General features: G+C 32.9%; 2 protein-coding genes across 5 annotated transcripts; both read left to right on the top strand.

Moving 5' to 3' along the window:
* The first annotated feature begins 491 nt into the window (after positions 1 to 491).
* On the top strand, positions 492 to 14,835 carry LOC133302082 (maturase K-like). Its single transcript, XM_061501806.1, has 2 exons — positions 492 to 552; positions 14,051 to 14,835. Exons 1-2 carry the CDS (start codon positions 492 to 494, stop codon positions 14,833 to 14,835), a joined length of 846 nt encoding a protein of 281 aa, XP_061357790.1.
* A 2,300-nt stretch (positions 14,836 to 17,135) lies between these two features.
* On the top strand, positions 17,136 to 20,129 carry LOC133302132 (deoxyribodipyrimidine photo-lyase). 4 transcript variants are annotated; one of them, XM_061501879.1, is made up of 9 exons: positions 17,136 to 17,475; positions 17,577 to 17,926; positions 18,009 to 18,249; positions 18,358 to 18,515; positions 18,595 to 18,631; positions 18,889 to 18,929; positions 19,132 to 19,213; positions 19,326 to 19,397; positions 19,678 to 20,129. In XM_061501879.1, exons 1-9 carry the CDS (start codon positions 17,152 to 17,154, stop codon positions 19,864 to 19,866), a joined length of 1,494 nt encoding a protein of 497 aa, XP_061357863.1. In that variant the 5' UTR covers positions 17,136 to 17,151; the 3' UTR covers positions 19,867 to 20,129. The 4 variants fall into 4 exon arrangements, with proteins under 4 accessions (XP_061357863.1, XP_061357862.1, XP_061357861.1 ...); XM_061501878.1 differs by having other exon boundaries at positions 18,871 to 18,929; XM_061501877.1 differs by having other exon boundaries at positions 18,868 to 18,929.
* Positions 20,130 to 20,384: the final 255 nt, after the last annotated feature.

Raw genomic sequence — 20,384 nt, 5'->3', positions numbered from 1 at the left:
ATCCCAATAACAAATTATTTTATCTTCGCTCCTTCAAACTATTAGAACAACTTTATACAATCACGAAGCATCTTTCAATTTTATTTAAAAAAAAAATACCAAACAGGCTCTAAGAAAATCAATATTGCTTTTCTGCTTTTTATTTTTTTGCACTAAATTTCTATTTATTTTTTTAATTCGGTCAATGGCTTCTTAGCCATGAAAACAGATTTATAACATTTTTGTGATAATTTCATTTTGCGTTCGTATTTCTTTTATCTTCAGTTTAAAAAGAAGGGGCCAATTGATAGTGTGCTTATTATGCTCGAATGCGGCAATTATGTTGCCATTGATGATGGTCGGGAGGAAAAATTTTAAGATACACTTGTCCCACCATTTATTTGGTGCAATGAGCCAATAAAAAGTGAAGAGAGAATGTGTAAATTATATGGAGAAAAAAAGGAAAAAAATAATATCTACGTGTAATTTTTTGAATGAAAGATGCACCTACGATGGATGTATCGAAATGCTCTAGGCCTGGAGAGATGGACCCTTCATCTCTTTTGGGAGAGGGTATTTAAGCCATCTACCACTTTCCCCTCAGAGCAAAGCAGTTTCCCAGTTTAAGAAAGTTTCCACTACTCTAAAAATTTAAAGTATGGAAAGAAATAAATGGAAACAGAAACCACACGTATTCTATGAGTATGATCCAATCTCATCATAGGCATAATTGTAAGACATTCGGGGAGCTGTTTGTGATGCGAATCTCTCTTCTTGTTGATGGTTTTCACTTTTCACGTTCACACACTCACCACTTAAAACTGTAAAAAAGTTTCAAGATTAAATTAAGTGGGGATCTTTTAACTTTAGGCGATTAGTGTGTAGAAAAGTAGAGTGAAGAATGTAGTATTATTATCCCCCACTCGTTGGGTCTTGTAATTACTCATTTTAGTGACAGACAGAAATCATTGTCGGCAAGTCTTGCTGACCTCTCACCAACTAAAAGCTCATTCTCTGACTGTGTCCGTATCTGTTTGTCTCTGTCTCTCTCTAGATGTTAGGCTTTTCACGTCACGGGTCCGATACTCTACATTTGTGGGTTAGAGGAAAAAAGGAAAAGAAATACAATGATTAGTATAAGACGACACACTCTTTATACAAGAATCTTCTTCTGTTCCAAGGCCTAATTATGTAACCTTTTTTAACTTTCCCTCTCCTTTATTAATTATTGTTGGTTTTACTTAATGGCTGACTTTATTTGTTTGTCCTTTTCTACCAGGAAGAGCACATTGATGCATGACAGAAAGAAGAACGCCATCGTGACCTGTGCTTCGATATGGGTACCCATACAGATACCATCCACTCCTCTATAATTTCAATCCCGGTCATAATTTGGCAACATGTTTTGTCATTTTAACCAAATTTGATGACATCGTAAGTTTCAAACTAATCACTCAGCCATTTCGCTATTCTCTTGAAGCAGTTAGAATTATGTGTCCGGTTAAATGCGGACTCTGAAGTGGAAGAAGTATGTGTCCCGTACTCCCCCCCCCCCCCCCCCACCCCCACACACACATATATATATAGGGTTTATCATCTATCATTTAACATGACCATAAAAATTTTCCTACACACACAACATTTTGTGAGGCCCGCAGCAAAAAAAAAAAAAAAAACTTCGGCACGCAAAACGAATCTCTATAACATAACACAATCACTTTTCCTACAACATAACTCTTATAAAACCCATATATATATATATAAAGGCTTAAATGTTTCCAGAGTGAATGTAGATAAGTTATCTACATTCGCTTCCAAAACGTCGTCGTTTTAGGTTGAAAAATTAAAAATTATAATAAAAAAGACTACTATAATCCTGAAATAAATTATAATTACAAAAATACCTTGATTTCCGTATCAAAATGACGTCGTCTTGGGTTCACTGTAGATAAGTTATCTACATTGACTGTAGAAAAAGCGAACTCATATATAAATAGGATAAAATTAAACTTATGTTGCATAAGATACTGTACCTCATATTGTGAAACAAAATCAAAGTGGGTTCTATCTTGATTTTTTTCTTTTTTTCTTTTTAGTGGGTTCCACCTTGATTTTGTTTCACAACATGAGATACACTGTCTTATGCAACATAAGATTAATTTTACCCATATATATATACAGGGATAAATATTTCTACAGCCACTTTAGATAAGGTTATTGATGTGCCTATGGCAAGTGTGGTTTTATGTGTTAAAATTGATAAGAATTGAGTCATAAAAGAGCAATTTGAATATGTATTTGCTAATTATATTGATTCTTTCTATGTCAATAATATTTCCCACCTATTGATTGTGTTTATACAGGAAAAAAGAATGAAAATTATAAATTATAAAAGCCTGTAGACGCGACTCCACACAGATGTATCACAGTACAAATTTCAGCAACATGGTGCGGACTGGCGCCACACTGACGTAGACCGGCGTCGAATTCTGGATTTCACAGCGGTACTTTGAAAGTGGCGCCAACTGGCGCCAAGTTAAAAGAAAGCAAAAAAAGGTCCAGAAGCATGGCGCCAAAATGGAGCCAAGTGGCGCCAAAAAGAAGACAAGGGTGGCGCCAAACTCAAGCAATGTAGCGCCATATTTTGTGCCTTTTGGTGGCGCCTAGTGGCGCCAAAATGGCGCCACTTTACGAGCAATCGGTCCCGACTTTGCAATATTGGGCAGAAGCGCGGCGCGAAGTAGCGCTAAACCGGCGCCAACTGGCACCGGGTTGCGGAAAAATTATTCCGTGTGTTGTCCTGGGGGTATTTTTGGAAGAAAGAAAAGAGGCTTATAAATAGGATCCTTATGACAGAATTAGTGATTCAGACCTATTCTACTGAGAGAGACGACAGTAGTGCTCCGAGAGGAATCTGAAGATCAAGTTTCTTTTCTTCTTCTTCGTTTAATTTATCAGGTTTATGTTTTTATTGAATATTGTATTTTTAGCCATTATTATGTTTGGCTAGTTTATTTTTTATTGTAGTTAGGGTCACAACCCTATGTGAACCCTTGTTACGACAGATTGGTTTATTTCTACTCGTTTATATAAAGTTCTTTATCTTTACCTTGTGTGCAATTTATATTCTCTTTATTAGAATTGATCAATCTGATAGTTGAGGATAGTTTGAGGGTTAGAACCCTAGATATGAATATTGGGGTTTTCATCCTGAAAAGGGGTAGGATAACGGTTCGTATGCATGCTAAGAATAGATGTGTATTGAATTGCAGATGTTTGAATTATCGTGTTCATTGCTTAATTCTTATGAGGGGTTGCTAAGGGATTAGGATTCCAATTGAGATTAAAGGGTTAAATTGCCAAGGGATTGGAATTTAACTAATTAATTTTAGATGATAATTATCTGAGTATTTATATAATTGAATATTTTTAAATCAATCCAAAGTAATAAGTGAGGATCATAAGGTGAGTGCGCTCTAGCTACAATGTTTTTCTCACATTTACAAAAAAATCAATTCTCAATTTATTGTTCTATTTCTCATAAACAAAATTACAAAAACAAGTCTTTATTATTAGTTCTCACTTTTACACAAATCGACAATATTTGTCAAAAACCATTTGAACTCATCCATTCTTGAAAGGAATATTAATTGATATTCGACCCAATCCCTGTGGAGACGGTACTCTACTTACTTTCTATATTACTTGTGCGATCGGTATACTTGTCGAAGAGCATCAAGTTTTTGGTGAATATTAATTGATTTTGTTTCACAACATGAGATACACTGTCTTATGCAACATAAGATTAATTTTACCCATATATATATACAGGTTCAGATATTTCTACAGCCACTTTAGATAAGGTTATCTACAGCTGTCCAAAAAACTACGTCGTTTTGATTAATGAAGGATATTTCGATAATTTTAGGTGAATTAATGAAGGGTATTTCTGTAATTTTTTTTATCATATATATTTTACTGAAATACACTTAATTAATTCACCTAAAATTACAGAAACACCGTTAATTAATCAAAATGACGTGATTTTTGGGTAGCTGTAGATAACCTTATATAAAGTGGTTGTAGAAATATTTATATATATATGTAGATATATATAAAAGGATTAATGTTTCTCATGTTATGAAAAATAATTTTATCTTCTACACATACATTAAAGTGTGTGGGGCTCCTATGAGACCACGTGGGGAGAAGAGAAAAAAAAAACACGAGCCTCACAAACTTTTATGATTGTAGGAGATAAAATTTATCTCCTACAACATGTAAAATATTATTCCCGTATATATTTATAGAGATTAACATCTCTTCAGTCACAAGAGATAAAGTTATCTCCTACAGTCCTAAAATGACGTAATTTTGGGGTTAAAGATTAAAAATAAAGGGAAGTATAGTAAAATTCATGTTTGAAATAGGGATGTAAAATTATCAAAATACCCTTTATTTTTAATCCTAAATCCCAAAACGATGTCGTTTTGGAGCTGCAAGGGATAAATTTATCTTCTGTGACTAGAGAAATGCTTTTTCTATGTATATATAGGGTTTTATAAGAGTTATGTTGTAGAAAAAGTGATTGTGTAATGTTATAGAGATTCGTTATGCGTGCCATAATTTCTTTTTTCTTCAAAAAGTGTGGGCCCCACAAAATATTATGTGTGTAGGAAAATTTGTTGTATCATGTTAAATGACAAATGCAAATCCCATATATATATATATATATATATATATATATATATATATATATATATATATATATAAAAACATATTTTCTCATTCAATAAGAAATAATTTTCGCATGTTGTCAGATATCGAAATCCGTACTATCTTTTTTTATTTTTTTTAACAACTGATAGGCCCTCACCACTTGTTGTGTCTATGGTAGGGGTGTAAATGAGTTGGGCTAAGCTAGACTTTGACTTAAATAGGCTAGACCTGTGTAAAAAAGTTGTGTCTGGCCTGGCCTGTTAGCCTGTGTATGCCCTAAATTACAAGTCTGGTCTGACCTAGATTTAAAAAATAAAAGCCTTGGTCTTGGCCTGTTTAAGCCTATTAAACATTCAACAGTTAAAAGAATAACTAAAATAATATTATTTTATTATTCAAAATTATTAAAATAATAATTTTATTTATTTTATTAGAAATAAATAATATAATATAGGCCGGCCTGTAGGCTTATAGGCTCGACATATACAAAAAGCATATGGCCTATTTTCTAAATAGGTTTTTTTAAAAGCATATGGCCTAGGACTCCAACGAGTAGCTCCAGCTCGATGCAAAGTACCAATTTGATTAAGACCAACTCCTGATTCGAGTTCATCAATAGCAATCATTCTTGCAATTTCACTTGCTTGGACAACCCTTAACTCATCATTACATTTACAAGAAGAAGTAACAATATTTATTATGAAGTTTAATTTTTCAAAAAATTGATGAACATCTTTTACCTCGTGAGATGCAGCAACAAAGGCAAGATGAAGGCGATGAGCTAAACAATTGACATCATAAGCAGTTGGACACTCAGTACAAATTAAAGCCTACAATCCATTCCATTCACCTCGCATATTGCTAGCTCCATCATAGTCTTGTCCTCGAATATTTTGAACGTCAAGATTATGGTGACGAAGAGTGTTGAATATTTCTTGTTTCAAAGTCTTAGCACTTGTATTTCCACATGTACAAGACCGAAAAACCTTTCCCGTATAAAGCCATCTTTATCTACGAATCGCTAAACAATAGCCATATGCTCTTTTCTAGATACATCACTACCTTCAACAACAATAAGACAAAACTTGGCATTGGAAATTTCTTCTCATATTGTGTTCTTTATCTTTTGAGAGAAAACATGAACAATTTACTTTTAAATTCGAGGAGCACTATATGATGCGTTTTGAGGAGCTTTTTCTAAAACAACTGCTGTAACTTCTTGATTATAAGAAGCTAAAAACTTTATCGTCTCAAGAAAATTACCCCGATTAAGTGATTTTCATTTTCATCATGACCTCTAAAAGCACATCCTTGAAGAGCAAGCCATCTTGTCACGTCCACAGAAACTTGTAGTCTCAAACGATTAGTTGTAATCTCCTGAGTAGTAAGTTTTTCAACCAATATCTCAATATGTTGAGATTGATTCATAAGATCACAACTTGAACTCAACATTTTTACGCATTGAGATAGCATTTTTTCCAACATGGCGTAGAAAAACACAATTTTCTCCTTCATTAACATTTTTCCAATTTCTAAATCCCTCAACAACAAATGTATTAAGTCCAACACAACCACTACCACCTGGTTTACTAAATAAATAACAAGGCAAACAAAATGCAGCATCTTTACTTGGAGAATACTCTAACCAATATGGAAACAAAACAAACAAAGAAGAGCAAAAATGACGTCAATTCCTCTCTGGCCCAGAAAAAGGATAATTTTGAAGCTTGCATTGAAATGGACCAAGTTTAAGATAAGCACGACGAATTTCATCTTGTTGATTTATAGGATATTTCCATATTGGAGGGCGTAGTGCAGGATCTCTTTCCAGTGAAGCAAAATCAACTTTAACTACCTCTTTATTTTCAATTCTAGGAGACTTTGAAGATGGAGTTTCAATATTTAACAATGCAACATTAGAAGTAGATGAGGACAAAGACTCATTATTCTTTCTCTTAAAATAAACATCAATAGTAACACTCTTCCACATAATAATTACCTATAATCTCTCATGTATAAATCCGGGAAACCCATTTTTCATATCTGCTCTTGTTCCTCGAAAAACAAAACTTATGGCTCTATATATTTAGAAATTTGAATCAAAACTTCATGGGTTGCTAGACCAGAATCAAACCTTCCAATATTCTGAAATATAAAATAAAATCGTAGTCATTAAACAAGAAATCAAAAGTTCAAAATACATGCTTGAGTGTGAAGTTCAATACGATTCACATAAAGGATAAAATAGAAAAAAAAATCCTAAAATAGCATAAAAAAATATCACTTATTTGAAATCTTTACCATCAAAATAACATAACCACAAAAATAAACTAAAAGGAAATAAAGGGCTAAATTTGGGCCAATCTTAACAATAAATAACTAATTAAGCCATACATAACTCTCTACCATTTCACACTAATCCATGAACTTTTCAAATTGCTTCAATTACACATAGTACATGATCCTAAAATATATTTCACCTATTATGTTTATTCAATGCAGGCAGTATTGATGAACTTTGGCCAATCTTAACAATAAATAACTAGTTAAGCCACATAACTCTCAAACATTTCAAAGTAATCCATGAACTTTTCAAATTGCTTCAATTACACATAGTACATGATCCTAAAATACATTTCACCTATTATGTTTATTCAATGCAGGCAGTATTGATGAACATTTACGGTTCCTAGCGTTTGGTACAACAGTTAGAAAAATAGATTTTTTCCTGTTTCATACACCAAAGATTAACATATTCTAATTTTCAAGTTATTTTCCTTAGCGAAATCAAGCCCTCCATCCATCTCTATAACAACTACCATACCCATCCACCAGCTCCAATCATCGATTAAATAAACTTAAAGAATCAAACAATTGCCTGTCAATTACTTACCCTTAATCCATTTTCATTAAGAACACACCAAATACCAGAACCTTGTGTTTTGAAGCATTTGAAATATTTGAAAATTTACAAGTCCCCAATAAATATGTTGTTATGCTCGATTGTATTTCACCTTGAGTTTTGATTATTTTCTTAATTTATTGGTTCATCTGTGTTTTGAATTTTTATTTTATTTTATTTGTCCAACACAATTTATTCTTTCAGTTTGAAAAGTAATCCTTAATAATTTCACTAGTTTCAACTTTCACCAATCCCCACCCAAAATAAAAATAAAAATAGAGAGAACAATTGAAAGAAAAAGAAAACATGGGGATGATATGAACAGATTCCGAGACTAAACAATCGAATAGCAGTATTGTTAATTTCATAAAAAAATAGAGATAGAGACCTGAGTTGAGAAGATTTCATGGCGTTGGGGTCCATGGGGATGCAGATGGGGCTATGAGGGTTTGTTAAAGTTGAGAGAAAGAGGGCTTTTTCCACATGTTTCGATAGTGGAATAGGAATAGGATTAAAAAAGGTTGAATGTAGTGTGATATCTGATGGTGTCATAGAGCAAAATTTTATATTATACAATTTTTAAAACAAATAATTTAATAATATTACTAAAATTTTATTATATATATAAATTTCTTTAAATCGGGGGGGGGGGGGGACAGTGGCCAACCTAGCCCCCCTAAATTCGCGTCTGTGTCAATTACCTTTTTACCTATAATTTACGTGCTATTCGTGTCGTGTCGACGTCAACTCGGAAAATTTACGTATCGTGTTCGTGTTAAAGGGTTTGACACGAATACAAATTCGTGTTCGTGTTAACATATTCATGTCGTATCAAATTCGTATCATGTCAACACGAATTGACACATAGTCTCATGTAGAGACATAATTAGGTGGGTCCCACAACTTAAAAAAAGAAAGAAATATTGGCTAAAATTTCGATGGATCTTAACACGAGACAATGCTTTCTCTTGTAATATGAGAAAAATATTGTCCTTTGTTTAATACTTTTATTTATATATTTATTTTTGGGTGTTATAATTGTCCCAAGCTTATCTTTTTCAACAAATAGAAACTACAGTTTTCAGGGTTTCAAGGATGTAGTATTTTTCTGTTTCATTTCATTTACTTATATTTTTTAAATTAAAATCACGTATATTTTTTTGACTTTAATATATAAACTTTATTTCTGCCTTAAAGGCAGAAAGAGTTATCCGCCTTATGAGTGCATTCTTTTTTTTATTTTATTTTTGGGTCCCACTTTTTGTAAACCTATATGTCTCTGCGACAGAGACATTTACATGCCTTTAAGGCATAAAATTAAAACCCTGATATATAACTTGAAATAGTTAATTAGTGTTTACCAAAAGACCAAATGGATTAAACTTAAAAGAAAGGGATACAATATTGTGACAACCAAATAATGTTACTATCAATGTTACTACCGCATCTTAACCGTTGATTTCCGCTAATCAACGGTTATCGTTTTTCAAATCAAACTCATTAATTAATTATTAATTTGCAATAAATGATAACCGTTGATTGACGGAAATCAACGGTTAAGATGTGGTAGTAACATTATTTGGTTGTCACAATATCCTATCCCTAAAAAAAAACGTTCTTTTTATTTCAAAGTCAAAATAATAGTTATATGTAAAAATATCGGGATTATTGTTTTTTATGTTATAGAAGATAAAATTATTTCTTATATTTTATTTTCTATAGACATATAATAGTGTGTGGGATTCATATAGGGTCATGTGAAACGAAGAGATAGAAAATGAAATTTTGAGTCTTACACACTTTTATGTGTGTGTAGGAGATAAAATTATTTTCTATAACATAAGAAACATTAATCTCAAAAATATATGTCAAAAAATAATTATTAATTTGTCTTGCATAATAGTTCCTCTTTCAAAAAGTTGATTCTAACTGGTTATATAGTTTTTTCGGAAAGTTTATATTTACAAATTTTTTGTTTACAAATTCTTATAAACTACATTATATCTCATCAGTAAGACACTTTTGAATGAAGTCGGTAAGACATAATATAATTTGTAAATTTATAAAAAAATTATTAATATAACCCTCCTCATAATTTTTATGTAAAATAAACACTCTCAGGAGCTTTTTTCTTGATGCCTTTGTGCCTTTTAGGCAATCTTATTAAACCCGGACCGATGATCAACCCGGTCGGGGTACTGGATCAGTGGTCACTAATTTAACCAGTAGGCCACTGGTTCAATCGCATGAACCAAATATGTATATAAATTTATATTTTATACTTAATTATATAATAAATATTTTAAATGGTGCAAATAAACCAAGAACCAAATATAGCTTAGTGGTAAATACAACAATTTATATCTTCACAACAAGGGTTTGATTCTCACTAGATGCAATTTTTAAATAATTCTATTAAATGATAGAGGTAGGATCCTTTGACACCAGTGTCAAAATTCAAATTTGACACTTCATCTGAGAGTCATTAGATCAAAAAAGATTAACGATTCTGATTTGCAAGCATGTGACATCATTTATCTTTTTTGATCCAACGACTCTCAGATGAGATGTCAAATTTAAATTTTGACACTGGTGTCAAAGGATCCTACCTCTAAATATATATATATATATATATATATATATATATATATATATATATGTGTATGTATATATTAAATGGTGCATATTAACCAACAAACAAACTCAGCCCAGTGGTAAGTTGTTGTTGGGCATACTCATGAAACTCGAGTTCGAATCCAGTGGTTTCAACATTTGAAATATTTTGTTACAAGAATCGAACCGGTTAATGGGCCAATGATTTTAGTTGGGAAAACGCAATGCTTAACTTAAATAACTGGATTTTATGATGAATCATGATTTCTTTAATGCACTTCTTTCCTTTTCTTTTGTTTTCTGAAATTATTTTCTCTTTTTCGTTCATGTTCATGCAAGGGGAAGTTTTATTCCATCAGCCATGAAATAACGACCCACAATCATTTTAATATCCATCCACTAAGAGTAGTCTAGTAACAAAGGGTTAAGATAATTTTCATGGAATTATAAGTTCAAACTTAATGTCATTTGTATAAAAAGAAAAAAAGGAAAAGTTAAAAAATTCCTTATAATTTTGCTTTGAATTATTTACATTCCTATACTTTTTTTTCAATCACTTACCCCTTATGGTTTTTTTATCCAAATTTATCATTAACATGATTAGAAACTAAATTAATCTACCTATTTTATCCTTCTTAGAAAAACAAAATAGACTAAGGATAAAAAAAATAAAACATTAAAATAAAACAAGATCAAATATGGTGGAAACTTACAATACTTATAGAAAAGATTAAAAAAAATTAAATATATCTAAATCAAAAAGAAGAAAATAATCTTAGGACAAAAAAAAAGCAAGAACACATATACCGGAAACTTACAACAGTAACACAAAAGACGAAAAATAAAATAAAAATGAAAAATAGTCTAAATAAAAAAAAGAAAATAAACCAAAGACAAAAAATAAATAAAATAAAAAATAAGATCAAATATGTTGAAAATTTACAACACTGATTTTTTTTCTTTTAGAGTAAATACCCTTTTTTTTACTTGACAAATTTCACGATACCCGCTTTAGTCCCTAGCAAATAAAAAAAGTCCATTGTGGTCCTTAAAAAATTTAAAATGGACCCATTTAGTTAAAATCGTGGCCCCTCACAAATTTAAAAAAGACTCATATTAGTCCCTAAAAGGACTAAAATTGGTCCATTTTGAATTTCTTAGGAACCACGATGGACCTTTTTTTTCTTGGTAATAACGATGGACTTTTTTATTTGTTAGGGACTAAAGCGGGTATTCTGAAATTTGCTGATGACCAAAAATGGTATTTACTCTTTCTTTTAATAGTGATAGAAAAGACAAAAAATAAAAAAATAGAAGAAAAAAAAGACTAAATATATATAAATCAAAAAGAATAAAATAGACTAGGGAAAAAAGAAGAAGATAAAACTAAATATGTTGAAAACTTACAACAATGATTTCTTTTTCATTTTATTCTTGAACTTAATTTTTCTTTTATTTTTTTTGGTCTTCAATCTATTTTCTTCTTTTTGATTTAGACTATTTTTAATTTTAGTCTTTTCTGTCAATGTTGTAAGTTTCTAATATATTTAATCTTATTTTTTCTTGTATTTTTTTATTTTAGTTTTTTCGTAAGTATTGTAAGTTTCCAATATTTTTTATCTTTCTTTTTTTTGGCATGAGTCTATTCTCTTATTCTAATTAAGAAGGATAAAATAGATAAGGATGAGCATGGATAAAAAAATCATAGGAGGTAAATGATTAAAAAAAATCATAAGAGTATATAAGTGATCTAAAGTAAAATCATAAGGAGATTTTTAAATTTAAAAAAGAAAAAGAAATAGCAAAATGACTTGATCTTAAGTAAATGATTTTGGGAAATGTAAGGGTAATAGTTCTTATCTCTTGAGCACACATTTACTTACATTAAAGATAAATGACAGTAATTAAATAATATGGGTTGTGTAAAAATACATGTACGGACATAAACTTTAAAATGGATTGTGTTTGATAAGTTTACTTGTTTGTGGTTTTTTAAAGGCTAACACAAAATAATTGTTCAAGCATCATCATTTTAGCTTTATTTGAAGGGAAATATTTTTTTTATGTTATAGAAAAATAGTTATTTCATGTTGTAAAAATAAAATTACAAATGAGACTCGTAGATAAGAGGAGAGAGAGAAAAAGAGTGATGAGAATTGAGATGAGACTCACCCCTCTTTTGTATATATAAAAAAATTATTTCTCTCATATAAAATGAAATAAATATAACTCTTATTTTAAAGGGAAATTATACTCTTATGTGACATAAGACTCCTCTCTCATTCTATACTCACATAAAAAGACGTGCCTCTTTTTTTAAAAATAAAAAAAATTTGGTAAACTCCACTTAATTTATCTTACAACATGAGATAACTTCTCTCATATAACATGCTTTTTGTTTACCGAGGGTTCGAATCCCTCTCTTTCCGTACCTTTATCAAATTCATCGATGTTACCGACCCAATGTTTCAAGTAACAACGGATACTGCTATTCAAACTTTCTTTCATGTGGAAGAAAGGGTAGGCAAGGAACGAAAATATTCCTATATCCATGTCTATGATATAGGAATGGTATAAAGTTCTCGTATCAAAACCCTATTCTTTTAGTTAGGTTTAAGTCTGACGAGAATAATATTCTACAACTAACAATTCATTTATTTGCAAACCAACCCATTTACCATCTATTATTTGATTGACTAATCCCTTATATTGGAATGGGTGAAGAGTCAAATGATTTGGCAATTCCGCACGGGGGGTTGAATCGAGATAATTTTGAATCAGAGTTCCTATAAAAATGGGAAATGCCCTACCTTTGAGTGCGGTTTGAACTATTGATTTACGTAATTGGAAGTAACCAATTAGGTTTACGGCGAAACCTAGAAATTGATCACTGATCCAATTGGAGTACCTCTACAGGATAGACCTCAACAGAAAACTGAAGAGTAACTGCAGCAAGTGATTGAGTTCAGTAGTTCTTCATATAAGATTATGGACTCTAGAGATATAGTAATATGGAGATGGTGAGAAAAGATATATTTTACACCCCAGAGGGGCTATCATTGGAGATACCATTGAAAGAAAGAAATAGTTAATATATTCAAGATAATTATGTATTTACAAAATACCGTCTCAATTCATCCTATTTCATCAAATCCAGGATGGGATATGGTTCCGAAGGATGAACTGGACGGTTCCAATAAGATTTCATTCTTGAACAAAAATCCGTTTTTTGGTTTATTTCATCTATTCCATGACCGGAATAGGGGGGGATACACGTTACACCACGATTTTGAATCAGAAGAGATATTTCAAGAAATGGCAGATCTATTCACTCTATCAATAACCGAGCCGGATCTGGTGTATCCTAAGGGATTTGCCTTTTGTATGGATTCCTCCGGATTGGATCAAAAACAATTCTTGAATGAGGTATTCAACTCCAGGGATGAATCGAAAAAAAAATCTTTATTGGTTCTACCTCCTCTTTTTTTATGAAGAGAATGAATCTTTTTATCGAAGGATCATAAAAAAATGGGTCCGGACCTCTTGCGGGAATGATTTGGAAGATCCAAAGCCAAAAATAGTGGTCTTTGCTAGCAAGAACATAATGGAGGCAGTCAATCAATATAGATTGATCCGCCGAAATCTGATTCAAATCCAATATAGCATCTATGGATTTACGTAATTGGAAGTAACCAATTAGGTTTACGGCGAAACCTAGAAATCGATCACTGATCCAATTGGAGTACCTCTACAGGATAGACCTCAACAGAAAACTGAAGAGTAACGGCAGCAAGTGATTGAGTTCAGTAGTTCTTCATATAAGATTATGGACTTTAGAATTTGATAGATCCCGTCAACAGGACTTCCTATACCCACTTATTTTTCGGGAGTATATTTATGGAATCGCTTACGGACATGATTTAAATAGATCCATTTTCCTAAAAAATGAAGGTTATGACAAGAAATCTAGTTTACTAATTGTAAAACGTTTAATTACTCGAATGTATCAACAGAATCCTTTGATTCTTTCTGCTAATGATTTTAACAAAAATAAATTTTTGGCGTATAACAAGTATTTAGATTCTCGAGTAATATCAGGGGGATTTACCGTCGTTGTGGAAATTTCATTTTCCCCACAATTAAGTTCTTTTTTAGAGGAAACACAAATAGTAAAATCATATAATAATTTGCGATCAATTCATTCAATTTTTCCCCTTTTCGAGGATAAATTTACATATTTAAACTATGTGTCAGATATACGAATACCCTATCCTATCCATCTGGAAATATTGGTTCAAACTCTTCGATACTGGTTGAAAGATACCCCTTTCTTTCATTTATTAAGGTTGTTTCTTTATGAGTATTGTAATTGGAATAGTAGTCTTATTACTCCAGAAAAATTGATTTTTACTTTTTCAAAAAGTAATCCAAGATTTTTATTGTTTATGTATAATTTTTATGTATGGGAATACGAATCTATCTTCCTTTTTCTACGTAATAAATCATCTCATTTACGATTAAAATCTTTTAGCGTTCTTTTTGAGCGAAGACTCAAAATCTCGTGCTACAGAGCGTGGAGGTTCGAGTCCTCTTCAAGGCATAATATTGAGATCCGTTATTGAATTGGAATAAGTTCGGCAGCGGATCACGAAATCTTGGTGATCTTCTCTATCTAATGAATGGGAAGTCCGTTTTGAAATCGTCTGCCCTGCCCGAGTATATGCTTCAACAGGAATCACACAGGGGTAGATTAGAAACCTCTCTGGAAAAATGCCCACCTACCCATAACCCAGCGGATAAAGTAGAAGTAAAACCCTATTTTAAAATCACTTTAATTTAAGCCGTAGATGGTGCTTTTTCGTATTATCATTATAGTATGCTAGTACGATTTCTGCAGGTGCTCAATTCCATGACGTGGCTAGCTGGGACTGGATACACATCATGGTCCTATCGGACGAATTTGATGAAATACGAAGACTACCCATTACACGACTCGAGTGGACTCCAATTCAAATGGGAAGCTGGAAAGTGGAAATTCAGGTTTGAGGTTAGAGTAGGTTTTGCCTTTATGTTACTGTACGGATACCAAATCTCTAAACGAGATATGGTGGGTGGGGTATAAGCATTGCCAATTGATGTTATGTGATCGCTTGCTTACTACAAAAGGAAAGGAAAAAAAAATAAAATTGGTTGGATTAGTTAACAATTTCCACGTTATAGGTGATATGATGGCTAAGCACTTATTTAATTTGCCAGTCACGGTGTAAAGACGAGAAATTGTGCAAAACGTACGGTATGACAAATGAAGAGCATGTATAATTTGGATAATAATTTTTTTTATGTAATAAGAGATAAATATTATCTCCTACTGAATCATTTATATAAATAGAGTTCACTTTTAGAGAAAGAGAAAAAAAAAGTAGAACTCATCTTGAATTTGTGTGTGTAAAAAATAAATTCTATTTTATATAACATAAGAATAATAAATCCCATATAATTTAAGAGAAATTATATTGTTATATTACATGAGATTTATCTATTATACTTACATAAAAAATGTAAGTGTCTCTATTTTTTTTAAAAAAAATAGATAAGTCTTACTTTATTTGTCTCACAACATAAGACAATTTCTCTTCTACTATATGTAGGGTCAGTAGGGATGTCAAAATAGGTTATGACATGCGGATCAACCTACAACAGGACACGAAAATTTATATTCGGGTTGACCTGCAAAAAATTCGTCTCACGTGTCAAATTCGTATCGACCCATACTATTTAATTATTTTTTTATTTATTTTTATTTTTAAATTTCAACCCATTTTTTTATTTTTTTTGGTCGATTACGTCTTGACCCCTGTTTTGTGTGTTATTAATGTCGTATGTGTGAATCCACAAAAAATTCGTGTCATATTCGCGTTACAGATTTTGACATAAATAAAAATTTGTATTGTATTCATATTGATATATTCGTGTGTATCAAATTCATATCGTGTTGGATTTGTGTCGTGTAAATCCATTTTAATACATCTATCTAATCACATGAGAGAACTAAATCCCATGATTTAAAATCAACAGAACCGTAGCTTACCAAAAAAAAAAAAAAATCAACAGAACCGTAATTGCATTTTCAGTGGTGGACCACCACCTCCTCCTACTAGTAGCAGCAGCTGGATGCATAATGTATTTGCTAGGACTAGCACCCTATAGAGTAGGTATTTGTGTTTGCCACAGGGAGTGAATCCTTTTTCCATGCCTCCTATCCTTACCCTTATTGATGTATTTGTTTAGATCTGTGAATTTAGAGCTCCTTGACAACAGGACCGTCCCCATCCACAGAAACATAACCGAAAGTGATTGCACTACAGGTTCTTTAATTTGTGTTATCTCACCTTGATGAGAATGATTTGCGTTGCTTGTTCATAACCATATAAAAATGCACAGTTGAATTGAATCATACAAGAATCTCCAATAGTTAAGCCTATAATCGTGCATTGACATAACTTGCAAACCAAACCTAACGTTGGGGGATGGGGACAGAGGGCCATAGTCTACGGGTCATAGCTCAAACCAGGATGATTAACAAAATGTCTACTAACTAATCACTGCTATCAAATTTTGAAAAATATTCCAATCGAGTTTTTCCTTTTTTGGTTAGAATAACAGTATCAGTTAGTTAATTGTTAATTTGTTTATGCATATCAATAGTTTCTTTAGTGGGCTTGAGGAATGACCCACTCGATGTTTTCTTGTGGGCCGGAGATATCCAGCTTTATTTTGGGCCTAAGATCAAATCCAATAAGAAATAATATTATAACTATACACGTGTCAGACAGTGAATGGAACATCGTATGTTCGTTTGAAACCACGCATTGAACGGTTAGAGTTCCCTCCAAGAATTGTGACTCAAGGCGCATGTAAGCTAGTTAGGATTCACGGCCATGGCTTCCGCACCGTCGCCAATGTCGGTCCAGCCGGGTCGCATTCGGACCCTGAAAGAAGGTTCGGGCCGTTCTGATGGAAAAGCGGGTGCGGGTCCCGTTGTGTACTGGATGTTCAGAGATCAACGGCTCAGAGACAATTGGGCTCTCATCCACGCCGTTCATCAGGCCAACAAAGCTAACGTTCCCGTAGCCGTTGTTTTCAATCTCTTCGATCAGTTTCTGGGTGCAAAGTCTCGTCATTTAGGGTTCATGCTGAGGGGTTTGCGCCAATTGTACCACCAAATGGGACACACTCTTCAAATCCCCTTTTTCTTGATTCGGGTAATCCTAATTGTAATAAAAAAAAACTTGATTTTTCTTAACTCTTTCAAATATAATACATACTTTTTTTTAAAAAAAAATAAAATAAAATTGTATTGTAGGGAGAGGCAGAGGAGACTATACCCAAGTTTCTTATAGAATGTGGAGCTTCACTGTTGGTGACAGATTTCTCACCCTTGCGGGAAGTACGAAGGTGCAAAACGTTGATTTGCGAGAGGGTAAGCGATTTGGTTACCGTACAAGAAGTGGATGCTCATAACGTGGTACCCCTTTGGGTTGCCTCTGATAAATTGGAGTATAGTGCTAGGACCATAAGGGGAAAGATAAACAAAAGGCTTTCTGAGTATCTCGTTGATTTTCCTAACATTGAACTTGAACCACCAACTAGGAAATGGGACATCACTGAGAACCCTTCTATCGATTGGGATGATCTCATTGCTGATGTATTAAGGTTAGAGATATATAGATACCCTTCTAAGCTCAAATCATAATCATGTGGATATGTTGACACTTTTTTTTCTTTCTAAAACCAGGAGAGGAGCTGAGGTTCCTGAAGTTAATTGGTGTGAGCCTGGGGAAATTGCTGCAATGGAAGTGTTGATGGGAAGTAAAAATGGATTCTTGACTAAAAGGTTGAAAAATTATTCCTTAGATCGCAACAACCCGTGCAAACCCACTGCACTTTCTGGTTTATCTCCTTATTTGCATTTTGGTCAGATATCTTCTCAGCGCTGTGCTTTAGAAGCACGTAAGCTGCGAACTTCACATCCTCAGGTTTGTTTTACTTGTCCTGCAGTTTGGAGTAAATTCATCCTATCTGTTGCTTTGTTTTCTTCCAAAAAAATGGCTATAAATATCTTATTCTTTGCTGTTGGTCAATAGGCAATTGATGCTTTCTTGGAGGAGTTGATTGTGAGGAGAGAACTTGCTGATAACTTTTGCTTCTATGAGCCTCATTACGATTCATTACAAGGAGCATGGGAGTGGGCTCGTAAGACATTACTGGATCATGCCACTGATAAGCGAGAACATATTTACACGTGAGTCACTTTGTTTTGTTTCTAACTTTATAATGTTTTTTGTTTACTTGCAAGCTCATGTAGTTTTTGTTTTTTGCAGGAGGGAGCAACTTGAGAAGGCACAGACTGCTGATCCCGTAAGCCAATCTTTCATGGATAATTATAATATTTCCAATTAAACCACCTGACTCATTCAAAGACTCTAGCACTTTCTTACTTATGATCATTTACTGGCCCTCAAGCTCAAATCTTCTTAAAGCTCCTGTACTAATGCATTATCACACTTAAGCTCTTTCTAACTCTATGTGGATTTTTTACTGCTTCATTTGGCATTTGTCTTAATAAGCATTATATCGTTTTGTGTTGCAAATAGCAGCTCTGGAATGCTTCTCAGATGGAGATGGTCTACTATGGGAAAATGCATGGTTTTATGCGGTACGTAACATCTTGATGAATTCTTGTCTCCTTTTTTTGGATTTCTACTTCATTTGTGGAATTGTAATATTTTCTCGTTATGCATGATGCTCTATAATATCTTAGCAGAGACACACCATATCCCTTGTAATATAAAATTAGCTTCCAAGGGTTTCACCTTACAGTTATGTTTGTTTCCTCAAAATGAAAATTTCATGTACAGAATGTATTGGGCAAAGAAGATACTTGAGTGGACAAGAGGACCTGAAGAAGCCCTTGAGATATCTATATATTTAAATGATAAGGTAATCTAATAATCCTTACTCAACATAGAGAAGTAATCTAATTACAAATGCGGTTTTCATGAGATGAAGGTTATTACCATGTATAAATGACGGCAATTTCACCTGATTGCAGTATGAAATAGATGGGAGGGATCCAAATGGTTATGTTGGCTGCATGTGGTCAATATGCGGGGTTCATGATCAGGTTCGCCTACATTGTTTTTGTTCGCTACAAATTAATTTGAATGTTGGGCAAGAATGAAGTGTTTTTTTCTTCTTTTTTTTGGTATAGAGTGCTTTTGGTTCATGTAGGCTGTGGTTGTTGCATTATCTGCGTAACTGTTTTGAGCTTTCCTTCCAATTTTTTGAGAACTGAATGAACTGTAAAATTGGGTGCTCGCAAGGGATCATATAAAGCTCGAGTAGAATTGTAAATTTTCTTATAGGATTATCAGTTTTGGCATTTATGTTTTTGTGCATTTCAGGGTTGGCGAGAGCGGTCCATTTTTGGGAAAATTCGATACATGAACTATGCAGGCTGCAAAAGAAAATTTGATGTTGACAGATACATTGCATATGTCAATAAATTAGTTGCTGAGCTGAGAAAGAGAAAAGCTGAAAACTTGCTATCTAAAAAGGAGAAATTAATTCGCTGTTGTGATCCAGAAGATTGAAGCGTATTTACTTCTAGGTTTCTAGACATATTTTGTGTTTAGGTAGAGTTGCCGAGTACAGTGCCGTGGTTTGGTTGATGATATTTGGAGCAGGAATAGCCTTGAGTGTTGAATACCACGTTTTACATAGGTGTACATCCTTATGATTAATTAATGAAACTCAGATTTCTTGTGCTCCAATTCGAACTAGTTGGTCACATTCATATTAAAGTTGATGGCGAACCCTTGAATGCTTACTCAGTACAGAAAAGCAATCAAATTATTATGAGATAATATTTTTAGGGTTTGCTCAACAGTTTCCTTCATCGTGGGGGTGGACTATGCCAATATTTTCTTACCTTCTTTTTAATACAATTCTTGGTTCTTCATTTCTCATTGTGATTGTTGATGTTAGTAAAGGGGCACGACAAGAAGGAAATCACGATGACAAAAAGTTTGAAAGGTACAATTCTATTTCACATGCTGCTCATGTTTAGTAGTAATGTTGCTTTAAGCGATTTCTACTATACTTTTTGGGG

Source organism: Gastrolobium bilobum, unplaced genomic scaffold (genome assembly GCF_033153095.1).
Source record: "Gastrolobium bilobum isolate Gb01-03AN ecotype WA unplaced genomic scaffold, APGP_CSIRO_Gbil_v1 utg5726, whole genome shotgun sequence".
NCBI classification, from domain to species: domain Eukaryota; kingdom Viridiplantae; phylum Streptophyta; class Magnoliopsida; order Fabales; family Fabaceae; genus Gastrolobium; species Gastrolobium bilobum.
This window is presented reverse-complemented; position numbering and strand designations above follow the sequence as displayed.